We start from the raw sequence: 15,873 nt of genomic DNA, 5'->3' as shown, positions 1-15,873 counted from the left end.
GTTTCTAAGGCAATTATTAAATTTGTTAAAAATTCACCTTTAAGTATATAATGTTTATACTTTTTATTTAACTGCCGCTGCAACTTTCTAGCTAAGTGTGAAATGTATTAGTTTCTATTCTTGATAGTGAGATAAGTCTCACTAAACAGTAACAAAATAATGACATGATTTTACTGTGCTAAAAATTAAATAAAGATTATGAGCGAGATGCATTTTTAGCTAAAACTTGTGACTTAACTGTACTCTTGTGAGGATTTGTAAAACTTAATGATATTTAACGTTGTGGAGAGCATACTTTCTTTTGCCGTGGTGTATATCGTATGGGCTTTGGTTTAGATTCTCAAATCAAAGACTAAATTAGTGTTTGTTTCAATTTAAGTTGTTTGGAAATTAAGTTATAATAATGTCTGCAGCAATACAGAGAATTATAGATGCTTATTCTTTTGCTATGGACAATGGAGGTATTTATTCTAAAGGATTATAATGTTGAGCATTAAAGTTTTATGTCGTATGAGTAACTTAGTTAAGACTAACTCAGCAGTCGAAATGAGACAGGTTTGCTTAGCCTGCTACTTCTGCTATCAGTTATTTTTTTACGTTTTCAGTACTTTAAGCATAACACAATTACTGCTACTGTTGTTATTATGTTATGATATTGCATTAGTATAATAGTATTACTAATACAATAAGTAAGAATATTATTTAGTGGAAAGTTGTTACTATTAGTACTTGCTTCGGTCAATGGTTGATTATTCGAAATGCGACTAAGCCAAAATTGCAGTTATTAAATTACGGCTTCTGCATTCATCATTTAATGCTTAATTGCAGGGGTGAAATTCTGCCAGTGTTCACTGATAATGGTATTGGAACTTGTTTTTAAAACAGTAGTATTACTACTACTGGGACTTATTTAAGTTGCATTTTTCTTTTCTAAAAATAGGTCCAGTTTACCCAGCTGAGTAACACTTTTTTTTTTTTTTTTGGTAAATTCATCCCTGCTTGACTCTGACAGGGTGAGATATGGGTCAAAGACCATGTCATCATATTTATGACTTGCATTTGAAATTTTATGGAGCTACTATTTTTTTTAATTTCTATCAGTAAGTGTGGTATTTAATTATATATTATAATTCAAGTTTTAGTTTTACATATTAGTTAATTTCTTAATTTCAATGTAAGTATTAAAAGGACACATCTAAATATCAATTTATATTTTTCATTTTGTGTGTTGCAGTGGTTCAAATTATGTTTGTGATGTCCAAATACAAAGCCTTTATGAAATACATACTCATATTACCAATATTAACAAGTTAGAATATAAAATAAAACCACCTATATTTTTCTTGGCTGAGATACTGCACATAAACCAAAAGACACATGCTGGCTCTGCTTACCTCTGTACATTTTCAGAAACACTTCTGTCTGTGACATGTGAATAACCAATCAAAAGCTCGTGATGTCTGCCTATTTGCTTTTTCAGCCATTTTTATTTGTAATGTCATCATTTCTTTCTTTCAAAACAAGACTTCATGAAGGTAGATTGAGTCTTTAGTCTGATTGAAATTTCAAACATTTTTAAGACTCAAGTACAGTTTAATTACTAAGCTTTGTAAATTATAATGGAACTTTATGGTATTGACATAGTTTTTGTTATTTTTTTATTATTTTAAATGTATATATAAATATAAATGTTTTACATCCTTCACATGTGAAATTTGAAATGGCTTAACAATCTACAATAAGCAACAAATGAGTACAAAGATCATTGTTAGTAGAGGATATAATTCTATGCTATACTTATCTATTTAAAAAAACTGGAGCATAATAAATTACTTAAGTAATGACCAAATGTACCTTGCTCTGGCCAGAAGTTAATACTAGTTGACATCTTTCACTTTTGACATTTAAAGTTTGTTTCTACTTTCCCCAATGTCTCCTGGTGGGACAGTGGTAAGTTTATGGACATACACCACTAAGATCCAAAGTTAGATTCCTCACAGTAGACACAAGCTTTGCCATAAATAACAAACAAATTCTCCACAAAAATTAAAATCTCAAATATAACAGCACCAAAATTAATAAACCAAGGTATTTGTGGTCTGTTTTAATCTTACTTCCTTAATGATAAAAAAAAAAGTTTGGCATTTTGATTTTCATGAGAAGTAATCATTTATACAAGATGATGAAGTGAAATAAAACTGTACTATCAGCAGTTTGGATAACTTCAGGCTATGTTTACACTTATCAACTGCATTCAGATTGGCCAGTGCTCCAAAACCTTCAGATTAGAAATGGATATTCTGTGTTGTGAAGGTTGTTATTTTAGAAAATACCAATCCATGCAATAGTTTTGTGAGGAGGATTAAAATCAGTTAGTGGAATTTTATTTGCAGAGCTTGCTTACTATAGCTGAAGCTGGATATTGCTTTGGGAAAAATTGTTAATTACGCTGCACAATAACAGGTTCAGATAGAAAATTGTAGAAACAAAATAATGAGGAAGACCATAAAGACAAGATGGTTGTTTTTATAAGAAAAGATGACATTGATTGGAGTATCAGTATACAAAACAAAATTAAGTTTAAAGAAAATACTTGAGTCTTAAGCAACTGTGGATAACACAGCATAAAAAGTCTTGATCCTGCAAGTTACATAGGGAGAAAAAAGGGAAGATTGTCAACATAATTTAGTCCATCAAGGCTGCCCTTGTATGCCTACCATTTAAAAAGCTAAAAATTTCATTTCACTCCTTTGTTGAGAAATAACTATTTCTCCTCTTAAGCTCCTGAGAAGTGCTGGATTTCTCTTCTACTACTACTGCTGATAGTAATTGAATATCTGTATTTACAGTGATACTGAAAACTTGCTGTAACATATAGTTAGAAGCTTTGAGTCTTGAGTAAATGATGGTTATGATGACAAGTTATTAAGGTTTTAAACTTCTTCATTGAGATTATAAAAAGGTAGTTATATTACTTGTCAGAAACTGGATAACTTCTTAGGAGAGGTAACATTTCAGAGGACTGTAATGTAGAATGTGTGGATTGAATTATAACATTAAAGGGACAAACTCCACCTCTTCCCCAGTCATGACTGTTTTATTTGTTTAATCAAACTTGTATCCAACCCTCCAAATATTCATTAAATCCTCTTGAAGTTTTCCAGTAATGTTGCATCCACCACATCAGTTGTAGAAATAAAATTGCCTAATTTGTAGAAAACTTCTACCTTTCCAAATCTTAAACCTATCTTCATTAGTCCTACTACTTTTACGACTGAACAAAAAAAAATTGTCATTAATCCAGTCTCTTCCATTTATAGATTTCAACATTTAAAGATATTTTTCTTAGTTCTGTGTTAGATGTGGACAGAAATTCATAAACATACACATGATTGTGTCTATACAGTGATACAACAGTGGTGTAGTTAATGCAAAAATTTGCATTCTGTTTGCAAAATAAATTAATTGATGGGTAAGAAATTTGTTCTGCATTTGTGGGATATAAAAATAAACTATTAAAGTGTTAGATATACATGACTGTTTCAATTTAAGTTCCATGTCAGTTAGTTATTTCTAGCAGTGATAATTTATTTCAGGTTTGTTTACATAAGTATGAATTGTACTTTGTGTAGTTCAGTTGTGAATCGATGCTTATCTTATGATATGATTATTTAAAACTCTTGGATACAACTGTGGTAATTAACTGTGTAATGACTATTTGTACATGTGTACTCTTTGTTTATTGATTAAATTTATTTCCAACAAGTCAGACTACTGATTCATACATCCCTACCTTAAAATCTGGCATTGATGAGCGAGAAAGGATTGTACAATGAAAATAGGCATTATATAGGAAAATATTGTAGATAACACAGCTGTGCTATATAATCAAGTTGACTGATTTTGATAAACAGGTAAAGAAAGGTGATCAACTTGGGCTCGGAGATAAGAATCTATGAGAGGTTGTTAAATAACAAGAATTAGAGGAGAACATCAACAGAGAAGAGAGGAAGAGAATGAAAATATAAATTGTGAAAGAAGAAAAAGAAAAGAACACAAAAAAGAAAAAAACAGGAAATAGAGAAAATAAGAGCACAAATTAAGAAAAACCCAAGAATGACAGTTGGGTCAGGGCTAGCCAACCCAAGCTGTCCAAGTTTGATGATTGGAAAGACAACATGGATGCTTTCCTGCAGATGTGTGAAAGGTTTGCACAAAGTTAGAAGTGGAACAAAAATTACTGTGCAACCTGTCTTAATCCCCTTCTCACAGAAAAGGGTCTAAAGGTGTATCCTAGCATGATCTCAGAAGATGCCATGAAATATGACAAGTTAAAGGTGACCTTGCTGAAATGCTATAAACTTGCTGAGGAAAATTTTCATCTGATGTTCAGACAAGTCAACCCTGACACTGGAGAAACTGTATTTCAGTTCACAAAGCAGACTGGCATAACTATGAAGGTAGTTTTGAAGGAATGGTAGATCTACTAATATATACAGTTTGTGATCACATGCTATACTGACACATTACTATTTCTAAAGGAGAGTGCACCAAAATACATAAATGAGGTGATCAAGCTGGAAGTGCAGTACAGTACATCAAGAGAATATTACTGGCAAATTATAAATGACCAGTTACAATAGAATTGGGGTGGGTAACCAAAAGCAGGTTAACAGTAAAATGGGAGAAGAGATGGTATGCTTGTTATAATAGAACACACTGTGAATAAGTGCAAGCTTGTTATCAACATGCAGCAACAGAAATCTCAACATGAAACAGTTGGAATTATACTTAAAATTGGGACTGCCAAGAAAAAGGAAAAATGGTTATAACAGTGGATGCTGCTGCAGGCAGAAACAAAGTCAAGACAACTCTTCAGATTCACCATAAGAAGGAAGTGCTATCTCCATAATTAAACAGTGCATGAATGATGGCTAGCTCTAGTTATCAAATGGATCAACAGTACCATTGATTATTAGAGCATGTGACAAATATTGAGAGGTGCCAACAAACCACAACATGCCAAGTTGTGCTAGGGATAAGATAGTAAAAGTCTTCAAGATGCAACAGTGATAACCAGTCTAATATATGATGACCAGATGACAAGCAAGGTACATCTGTGTGTGATAATTGGTGTGACAGTGAGAATAGCAGTAATAAATAGCAATAATGAAGGTGGACACTCCATACTTTTTGGGATGCCATGTTTATGAAGGCACCTATCTATGACTTGGTGAATGGCAATATACTTGGCAGAAGTTTGGAGGAATGAAGCAGATAGGAGACTGTTAAAGTATCTACAGTCACCACAATAAAAGAAAAGCAAGCAAGACATAAAGCCCCTGCACGTTTTGACAAGCAACATCCCAAATGCAGGTCTCTTGAAACTGAAGGAAGCAAAGCATGAAGACCCTTTACTGTATAAACTTTGGTACAATGCCCAGGAGAAAGTCAAATGCAAGACCAAGGGGTAAAGAGAATTACAGAATGGAGGGCTAGAAGGAAGTGATATGTCAGATCTATCAAGGTAATTTAACTGAAAAACAGATCATACTACAAACAATACCAGACTCAAGTGATGAGGTTGGCCAACAAGTTGATTATGGTAGGACACATAGGAGTGAAAAAAAAATGGCAAAAGTATCACTATTAACTTCCATTGGCTGGTGGGGTCATTGGAGATGTGATCAGATTCTACAAGTCATAATATCTGCAAAGGACAGTACCTGAGGAAGAAGGTAGCCAAGGTTCCACTGGGTGAAATGCCTGTTATAGAAGAGCCATTCTGTAGAGTAGCTGTGGATCTGGACCACTAGCACCTGTATCTGATAAAAACAATTGTTCCATGCTAGCAGTAGTTGACTGTATGACATGTCACCCAGAAGCCTTAGCTTCACTGAAGTTAGAGGCAGGAGAGTAGCAAGAGACCTTCTTGAAGTGTTCTGCAGAGTAGGCTTTGCAAAATAACTCTTGAATGACAAATGGACCCACTTTATATCAAACTGATGAAACTATCCATCTGCTTACCTAACCATGCAACCCCAAATGTAATGGACTTTGTGAGAGAGTCAATGGAAGTTTAAAGAGCATGCTGAAAAAGATGTGCTGCAAGAAACCATGTGACTGGGACAGGTACTTGCAGGCAGTATTATGTGATTACTGAGCACTTTTACAAGCTAGTATAGAAATATCACCCTTTAAATTCTTCCATACAGTACAATGTCTGATGAAAATATTAAAAGAACTGTGGACAGGATGAATCAGAAGTAAGGAACTCATGCCAGTATCTGTTAGAACTCAGAAACTGACTGGAAGAGACCTTGTATACAACTCAAAACAGTTAGAAGCACTTCTCTGGCAAGAAGGCCAAGGATTGATGGATCAAAATATTATAAAAGGTTTAGTAGATCTGCTACCACAGACAATAAACATTTAATCAGTGATGAAAAGACCTTTTGAAATGTATGAAATGGTCAAATTGATGTACTGTAAGGGAAAAGTGAGTGGGAGGACCAAGATTTACCATGCCAGTCTTTTGAAGAGGTAGTTCAAGAGGGTAGAGAAGACCTAGTGGTATTGTGGTAGAGGTGGACATTGCAGAAGCAGTAATAGTAGAAACAGAATCAGAAGATGGTGGTTTTGTTATGGAAGATGACTTAAAACCATTGAGTGATGTCACACAGATATGTTAACATTAGTGAGGAACTTTTTGGCAAGAAAAAGAAAGATTTACAGTATCTACTGTGCCAATATGCAGATGACTTCACAGGGATACCAGGCAAAACATACCTTGTGCAACATGAGATCAATATCACAGCCAAGGATTTAGTCTAGGTAAAAGTCTGCAGTTTGCCTTATACAATGAGACCAAATCAAGCAAGAAGTTGAGACAATGTAAGAAGCTGGAATCATTTAGCCTTTGAATTCAACCTATTATTCACCAGTGCTAATTGTGAAGAAGAGGGATGGCTCAGTTTACTTCTGCATAAGTTTTAATAAACTAAACCTCATTTTAAAGTTCATCCCTGAACCTGTAAGCAAAAATAAGTGGGCCCAAGTTCTTTATCATGATCAATCCCAGTGAGGGTTATTGGCAGATCCCAACAGAAAAATGGTCTAAAGAAAAGACATCAGACATGTGCTATAGATTCAAGAGGATTCTGTATGGGTTATTCAATTCAGACATGCCATTCAACCACATGACAAGAAATATATGCATAAAGCCATCAGTATTAAGCATTATATGGATGACATTTTGTTGACCCACAAGTTAGATGAGAAAAAGAAACTCAAAACTTACTGTTCATATAAATGGGGATGGCAGACCTTGATTATTGGACCATCTCAATGGTACATTGGCTATTCTGCACTGGACTTTGTTGCACACAAGGTGGACAATCAATAGGTAATCATAGAAGAGAAGAAGCTAACTCACATACATGATGCACCAGCTCTGACAGTCAAGCAGCATGTCAGAGCTTTTCTGTGAGTAGTGGGATACTAGAACAAGTTCATTTCATATTGTGCTGAAATTGCTGCACCAATGATTCACCTGACCAAGAAAAGCCAACCCAGTGAGGTGAAATTGGAACAAACATAAGAGATAGGACTCCAACATATGAAAAACGTATTAGGAAGCTCACCAATCCGTAGAATGTCAGACTTCAATAGATCATTCATATTTCAGGCCAATGCATCAGATGTAATTGGAGCTATGCTTCTGAAAGAATGTTAAGACAGGCTGTTTCCTTTAATGTTTATCAGTTAAAAGCTGTTGAATAGTGAGAACTACTGTATGGTTGAATGAAAATGTTGGCCATCATCTTTGTCATCTAGAAGTACCAGAACTACTGCTACAGGTAGGAGTTCATCAGATGGAATATCAGCCTCTTGCATACATTCAGAAGTGTAAAAATTAATTGTACAAAATCATGAGGTGCTTCATTATATCTCCAAAATTTTGGATTCCACATTAAGGCCATCAAGGGGACTGCAGATATTGGTGCAGAATGAATAGACTTTGTTTATGAATTGAAAACAGTATTTGTTTACGAAAGGAAAAATTTTCTAAATATTTTCTTGAAAAGAGGCTGATTGATAGATATACATGAGTGCTTTGATTTAAGTATAGTGTGAGTGTTAAATGTAGTTATATTTAGAAGTGATAGTTTATTGCAGGTTTCTTTACATAACTATACTAATCATACATTGTGTAGTTTCACTGTCATGATTTAGCACTTGTATTATTGTGTCATTTTATTTTTGCCTTTAAAGGTTTTCTCATTGTTTTGATTGAGTTGTCACATCATAATATGTGCCATGAAATTTTTAGGCCTTGATTGGGCTATTTATAAATATGTGGACAAAATGTAGTTTAAGTGAAGTTAGCAAGGGATACAGTTATATATCTTGAGTGCATATTTGTAAATTTAGCTGTAAAGAGCATATAGTAGCATATTGTTTTAAGTGAAATTATCAAAAGTTGTAACAACAGAGTAGGGAAGAATAATTTGTCAAATTGTTTTCTAAGGTAACTAAACCAGGTTATGTGAACTATAACAAAAAAGACAATTATTTAAAGCCCTGGACACAACTGGCAGTTAAGTATGAAAAAAACATTTGTATAAACATTTGGCTTGTTTTAATAAATTATTGTTAAACAAGTGGAATGTGTTTATTTATTGTTGGCATTTATTTCCAACAAGTCAAACAAATACTGTAAAAAATCTGCCATGTACAAAAACTGACATAAAGGTGCTTTACCCTTTGTAGATCAGGAGAGTATTACAAGTATTCCTTGATTGTCTCTTTTTGACAGTGAAATTGCTTAACTAAGTTGCATATTATCATTATCATCAACTTACTGGATCATGTTTAGTTTCAATTTAAATTTTCATTTAATTTGGTTTATACTCTTTCTCACATTGTGAAACATCAACTTTTGTTGTAAAATGTTTTGATAAAAGATGTATCCTTTTATGTTTGTATTTAATTTTTTTTGTAAATATTGATCCAAAATATTCGTAATCACGTTCACAATTTAAATGTTACATATTGTATGCTTGTGTACATTTGTGTATTATTTCCATTTATATGTACTGTATACACAAACACACGTTTGTGTGTGTGTGTGCATGCATGCTGCACAGTTTGTTTTTGTCATAACCAACTGTTGATCTAGCTTATTTTTGTATGTGGGATGCTCAAAAAATTTTCTAAAATCTGACCTTAACATAACAATGGTATAAGATATCAAATATGATTGTTTTATCATGCTTACATAAGCTTCAAAATGAAAATCAATCATAACCTTACTTTAAAAGAAAGGTTAAGATATTATAAAATTTGTAGCTTTTACTGTTACAGGAAGATTTCAAATCTGATCAATTTGAAAGGCTTTTTAAGATTAACTTTATCAACTTTTTTCAGATTCAAGTACTTTATCTGGAATCAATGTGTCGTAAAACCTGAGGAACTGGTGGAAACCAGTGATTGTTATCTTCTGAAAGTTGCTTGACTCTTAAAATAATTTCTTGTTGGTCTCTTTGAATGACATTTTTCTTAAGACTATTGCCTCACAAAATTTATAATGATTTTAAACATACATGTTACATTGAAAGTTTTTTAAAAGCTTTTTGTTATGTGATAGCACCTCATTTGGTATACAACTTGATTCTCACAAAGTCTGATAAAATGCTAAACAAAAGTTTAATTTATTGGTATGACAGTTATGAACTGGATATAAAATTGACTTATAGGTAGAAAGTAACTAATAATGATATAAATAAATGTGGTAGATTGATGTGTCTAGCACTGTTTTTGTGGGGTTTGTTAGATGCCGTATTTTTTCATCAATATACTGCTGATACTAAAATTCTGGGAAGTACCAATGCTATTAAGAACTCTTGTTTAGAAGGATTTGGAAACCTACATATGAATGGATAGGTCAAAACTTATAGAAGATAATTTTTATACTTATAAAAGCACAGTAAAGCACTTAGGATATGATCATTTGGAAAAATTAAAGATAAAAGCTGAAATGTTTAGCTGTTATAGAAAGAGCTATTTGAGTTTTGAAATATATTTTTGAAAACTTTGAGATTTCTGAAGCATTAAGAAAGATTTTGATGCTGAAGACTGGTGATACCAAATTTTAGTATTTGGTTATTTTTTGTAAAGATTGATCCAAAATTTTTGTAATCACGTTCACAATTTAAATGTTACATATTGTATGAACTTCCCTGTAGTTCATTTACAGGGAAGACTTTGTGGGTTCATAAATTGGCTTCTGTTGTACTTGTGTATTTGATTTGAAAAAGAAAGCTTAGTTATCTTAAAAGTACAAACAGGGTGGAATCCTGAAAAGTTTGTACTCATATTTGCATGCAGTGTTTGTTCATATGCATTAATTTACAAGTAAAAGAAACTTTGTAAAAGGAAGTATAGGAATGGCTAATATGAATCCTTCAAAAATTATGCAAAGAAGATAGTGAAGATGGCATTTGCATCATCCCTACATAGTAGCACAGGAATACTGTAGGAAAATGTAAATAGACTAAAATAGGTTAAATTAAAATTTGTGATTTGATATATGTATTGCTATATGTTAATTCTTGCCTGTTCTATTATGTAGGAATGATGGAAATGTCATCATTATCTTATTTTTTTAAGAATTGATATTAGTCACTCCCATATTTCTTTTTGAAAAGTTTTGCTTGTTTTTAATGCAGTTTGAATATACATGAGACGATTGTATTTATAATCACATTCAAAATACTGGTAGGTCCTAACTGCAGTGTTTATTATCTATTATTGACTGTTAATTCTTTTTTTACCTTGTTTTTAAACTTTCTGATGGAACACCACATTTTTGTAAGAAAGCTAACTGCAAGGGATAATGCAAACCTTGTTTACATTAGAATCACAACTTAATAATACAAAAGCAAATACTCTGTTTGAAACTATCTCACCTTTGAGAAATTGGTTGACGACATTGTTTGGATTTTGAGTTACTGTGTAATAAGAAAGAAGCAGAAGAAAGAAAAACATGAAATTTAAACCATTTCCTATGATATTTGTAACAGATATTCCTGAACTTGATTCAGTTGTTACATAGATATTGTTATAAAGGAAACTGTAAAGCTCTGATGAACTGCTTAAGAGATATATAAAATACCATTTCTAAGTACAATCCATCCCTAACATTTTTGTACCATGGGGTTATCCAACACTAAAAACTAAAAAAACATACTAAGTCTTAGTTTATTAATCTACCTATTTGTGCATTTAAAGTAAACATCTTTTGAATGATTCCATGGAGTATTGTTCATTTTTAAATGTTTTGGTAGCATTGGTAAAGGAATAATATGAATTATTAGATATTGATGCTTGATATCACTTTGTTTTTTTTAATGTGATTTAAAAAATGAAATTATAATTTTTTATTTAGACATCTTCCTGTAAATTATTTTGAACTAATAAAATTGAGTGAGTAATATCAATGAAAGTGATAAATAACAGAGATTGTTAAACTGGGAACATACCTTGATTTTGTACTGTGTGGTTTTTTTGCTCATCAAGCCACAAGAAACCATCTCTTTTTCTCAGCTTAGCTGGATAGAAATGGGAGAAACAAGGTGTGTACTCTATCAGCTGTTTTAGGAAGCTACTAGGAACAGCAAAGCTCTGAGTGCTTCTATCTAATTCTGAGATTGTTTTCAAAATGAAAAAAATGAATCAGTGTATGAATGTAGGGTTAATGTGTGTGTATTGTAATGTTTTTTTTTTCCTATTTATAACCCTTTCGCAGTGGGCTTGGTATAATATATACTAGTTCTTGTACATATTTGCACTATAACTTTGATACAGCGTGTGTATTTTCACAGAATTTGGTAGATTTTTAGTGAAGATTGCAAATCAGATTTTTTAATGAAATATTTTTACTAGAGATTTGTTTGTGAACATAGTGTTTTGTTACTAGTCTGAGTGCAAAGTGATTTTATATTATTAAAGAAAATCAATTATTTATCCCAAAAATCTTGGATATTATTTGCATAATTTCTAAAACCTCCTAAATACATTTCAAATATTTATTTTCAGTAAAATTTACTTTTATTTTCTATACTCTAACACTTAGGGGTCTCTCACTTAACCAAACTTCTAACCATCACAAAAAGAATGAGTAAATATAAATTATGCTTATTTTGTGCTAGAATGACTACATATTATAACATGGAAATACAAATGTCTCATAATGCTATATATGAATATATATATATATATTTTTTTTTATTATTATATTGACCTTCCACTCATACCTACATAAGATTACCTGACTTGCACTGATGTGGTGTGCATACACTCAGGTCACTCATTCAGTAATATAAAACTGACCTTTAGCCTTCCTTCCCTATCTTGGTTGTGTTTTAGTGAACTAGTATTTCGTAATATGTTATATATATGTATACAGATTACCATTTAGAAACAAATTATTAAATTTATTTTATTTTTAAATATAGAACAAGAAGTCAAGCAGGCAATTATATCTTGTAACAGTGATCCTTATACTTAGTTGTTGCTGCACATAGGTTTCTAAGTCTTTTAAGATTTCACACATGGAGGATATCAAAAACATTTTTTTAGGTCTTATATACACAGTTGAATAATCAAAAATTCATACAACTACCCTGATACCACAAATTTCACTAATTGTTTAAGTGTAGCAAAATTTTTAAAATATGAAACTTCAACAAGACTAAAGACACAAACAAACTGCTTAAAAACTTGGATTAAAAGAACATGGAAGCCTTTTTAAAGATTAAAATGGCAGGATAACCACTCCTGGGACATTCTGAGCTGTTGATTGATTATTCACGTTATATACTGTAGTAAGAGCATAAAAGGGAGCATTTCATAAAATGGAAATGGTAAAATGGGGCCACTGTGTTTGAATCAGTAAATAAGCTATATCTCAGCAAAATAAAAAGATGCAAAGTTTTTAGTTTATATCCTAGCTTGTCAATATTAGTAATTTGATTTCCCAAGTTGTACAAAATTATAGACGTAGTATTTGACATCAAAAACGTAATTTTAAACAGCACTGCATTGAACATGCCATGTGACTTGCTAAAATCTATATTTAAATGTTCTTTTAGTATTTACTTTAAATTAAAATATTAACTTGTATATAATAAAGTTTCAATTATAATCTACAATTTGATTCAAAACTTACTCACATAAATTCATAAAATAGTAGTTGAATAATATTTTGAATGCAAGTCAACAAGTGTGATGACATGGCCTGTGAACCCTAACCCGTTCCAAAAAGGTTAAGTTCGAGTGTTTCCATCTTATTCCGAGATTGTTTACAAAATGTTTGGGGTAGAAAAAACCTGGGGTATAAATATATGTTTAATAATGTGTGTATTGTATTTTTTTTGGTTTTCTATTTATAATTATTGGTTGTAAACAGTCTTGTTTAAATAAATGATTAATAACGAACTAGAGTAGTAAACATAAATACATTTATTTTGTATTCAATCATAGATTGAATTTATAGATCTTAATAAATAGTATTTGCTTGAGCAATTTTTTCTTCAAAATTAAAATATAGAATATCTAAAATGGAATGTGCTCTTTTTAAAATTAATTGAATGATTACATGTATTTTCTGAATGCTAGATGTGTTATTCTTAAGGTGTATTTGTGCTTAGTTTCCAACTTTGACATAACTTTTGTTAATGAAGTTTTCTAAAAGCTGTTGTTTTTTGATAAAGATCCAAGAACAAACAACTGGTTTCTGATTGACTCTCTACTTCCTTCAGCATTAATCATGATTAGTTACTTAATATTTATCCATGTGGGATCAAAAGTCATGAAACATCGATCACCACTGCAGTTACGGTGGTTGCTTGTTCCATACAACTTTGCTCTTGTGTTGATGTCAGCATATCTGTGCATTCAAGTAAGTTTAATAACCATATGAAAACATCATCTAAATTGTTAAAGATTCCAGTCTTTTAGGTAGTACTTCATACTATTTATTTTGTAATCATCCATTGAACTATCTCTACTGTAAATAGTTTTTTACAGTCCAAATGTAATTGCACTGTCATATGAAAATTTAGTGTAAATTTACAAAACTAACTTTAGGTATATACACTGTGTAACATGTTAAAAAAACACAACAGAACAGTAGACATGTTTATAGGTTGGATTAGTTTATAATTATTGTTGTGATTTAACAGAAAATATTTAGAATTTCCAAATTAAGATTTAATAGTAGTATATTAACCCTTTCACAATGGGCTCAGTGTTAATATACACAAATTCATATACATATTTGAACACATTAAGTATTTATACTGTAACTTTTGATGCGGTTTGTGTATCTTCACAATTTGGTAGACTTGTAGAAAATGTTACAAGTTTTTTCTACACAAAAAAATCAGATTTTTTAATGAAGTACTTTTACTAAAAATTTGTTTGTGAAAATTTCAAGTGTTTTGTTACTATCCTGAGTGCAAAGTGATTTCATATTATGATTAAAATTATTCTTTGTCCCAAAAATCTTGTATATTTATGTAATCTCTAAAAACCTCATAAATACTTTTCAAACATAGCTTTCCAGTAGACGTTATCTGACTGACATCATAACCATCATAAAAAGAAAAGAAAATTTAAATTTTTCTTTTCTTTTTTTGTTATAATGACTACAGATTACTATATGAAAATACAAATTTTTAGTCTAAGTAGGTTAAGTCTCATAATGGTGTATATTTATTATATTTCATTATACTGACTTTTCAACCATGCCTGGCTAACAGTACATAACTTCTGTTGATGCAGTGCATGTGCACTCATGCTACCATATTCAATGATATAAAAGTTATCTTTAGTCTTTACAAAATGACCATGTCTTGGCTGTGTTTTTGTGGAATAGTATTTTGTAATGTATAGTCACATTTCAATTGTTATACATTATACGTGTATATAGACTATTACTGTTTAGAAATAAGTTATTAAACTTATTTTTCTTAAAATATAGAACAATAAAGAAGTAAAGCAAGTAATTCTCTCTTAATTAAACATTTGAACTAGGTTGCTGCTGGGTATGTGTTAAGCATTTTAAAATTTAGCACTTAAAGGATATGAAATAAGATATTCTTTTAGGTTTTATATATGTAGTTGAATAATTTTTAAAAAAATTACAAATTAGCATATCGATACCATAAAATTCCACTATAATCTATCAAGCTTAGTAACTGAACTCTGTTTAGGCCTACAAAATATAAAACTTCAAGCAGACTAAAGAAACAACTTCCTCCATGAAATCTTGGTTTTAAAATATGTGGCAGCCTTTTAACAAATTAAAATGGATGAGAAAAGCACAAGGGGGACGTTCTAAGCTGTAGCTTGATTATTCACGTCGCATATTGAAGTAAGTTATATAAGGGACCATTTCCAGAAATGGAAAGAGGTGAATGGAGTCATTGTGTTTTATTCAGTACATTAGCCATATCTCAGCAAAATAAAATGATGAGGTCCTTATTTTATATTCTATCTTGTCAGTATTAGTAATTGGTGTTCCCACTAACTACCAGTGACCAACAGCCTATTACACACTTTCAGTATTACTGTCTGAGGGAGATTCAGATTTTGTCTGCCATCAGATGGTTTTCTCTTTGTATGTCAACCCCTTCTCTCCTTTTCAGGAAAGCTGAAATGGGTTGCTGAAGATTTGGGCAATTTTTCGTCCTCTTCCTTTTGCAGTGCAGTCTTATGAGATTCTTATTTTATATAGTTAGTATTACAGGCATGTTATGTTTTGTCTGTCTCCCATGTCCTATGACATGCACCTACTGTCAATTATGT

The 15,873-nt window shown here is 31.5% G+C and overlaps 1 protein-coding gene across 3 annotated transcripts in view; it reads left to right on the top strand.

Moving 5' to 3' along the window:
* Window positions 1–267: 267 nt before the first annotated feature.
* Window positions 268–15,873, top strand: part of LOC143244853 (very long chain fatty acid elongase 4-like) — a 60,559-nt gene continuing 44,953 nt past the window's right edge. The window contains exons 1-3 of one of the 3 annotated variants that reach the window (XM_076490265.1): window positions 306–461; window positions 941–1,100; window positions 13,776–13,963. In XM_076490265.1, coding sequence (XP_076346380.1) covers window positions 1,070–1,100; window positions 13,776–13,963 — 219 coding nt within the window. In that variant the 5' untranslated portion in view covers window positions 306–461; window positions 941–1,069. Of the gene's footprint in view, window positions 462–940; window positions 1,101–13,775; window positions 13,964–15,873 lie in introns of all 3 variants that reach the window. The other 2 variants (XM_076490266.1, XM_076490264.1) reach the window with 2 other exon arrangements.

The sequence above is a fragment of the Tachypleus tridentatus genome, chromosome 2 (assembly GCF_004210375.1).
Source record: "Tachypleus tridentatus isolate NWPU-2018 chromosome 2, ASM421037v1, whole genome shotgun sequence".
In the NCBI taxonomy this organism is placed as follows: Eukaryota; Metazoa; Arthropoda; class Merostomata; order Xiphosura; family Limulidae; genus Tachypleus; species Tachypleus tridentatus.
The sequence above is the reverse complement of the archived record's forward strand: the minus strand, read 5'-3'. Positions and strand labels throughout refer to the sequence as shown.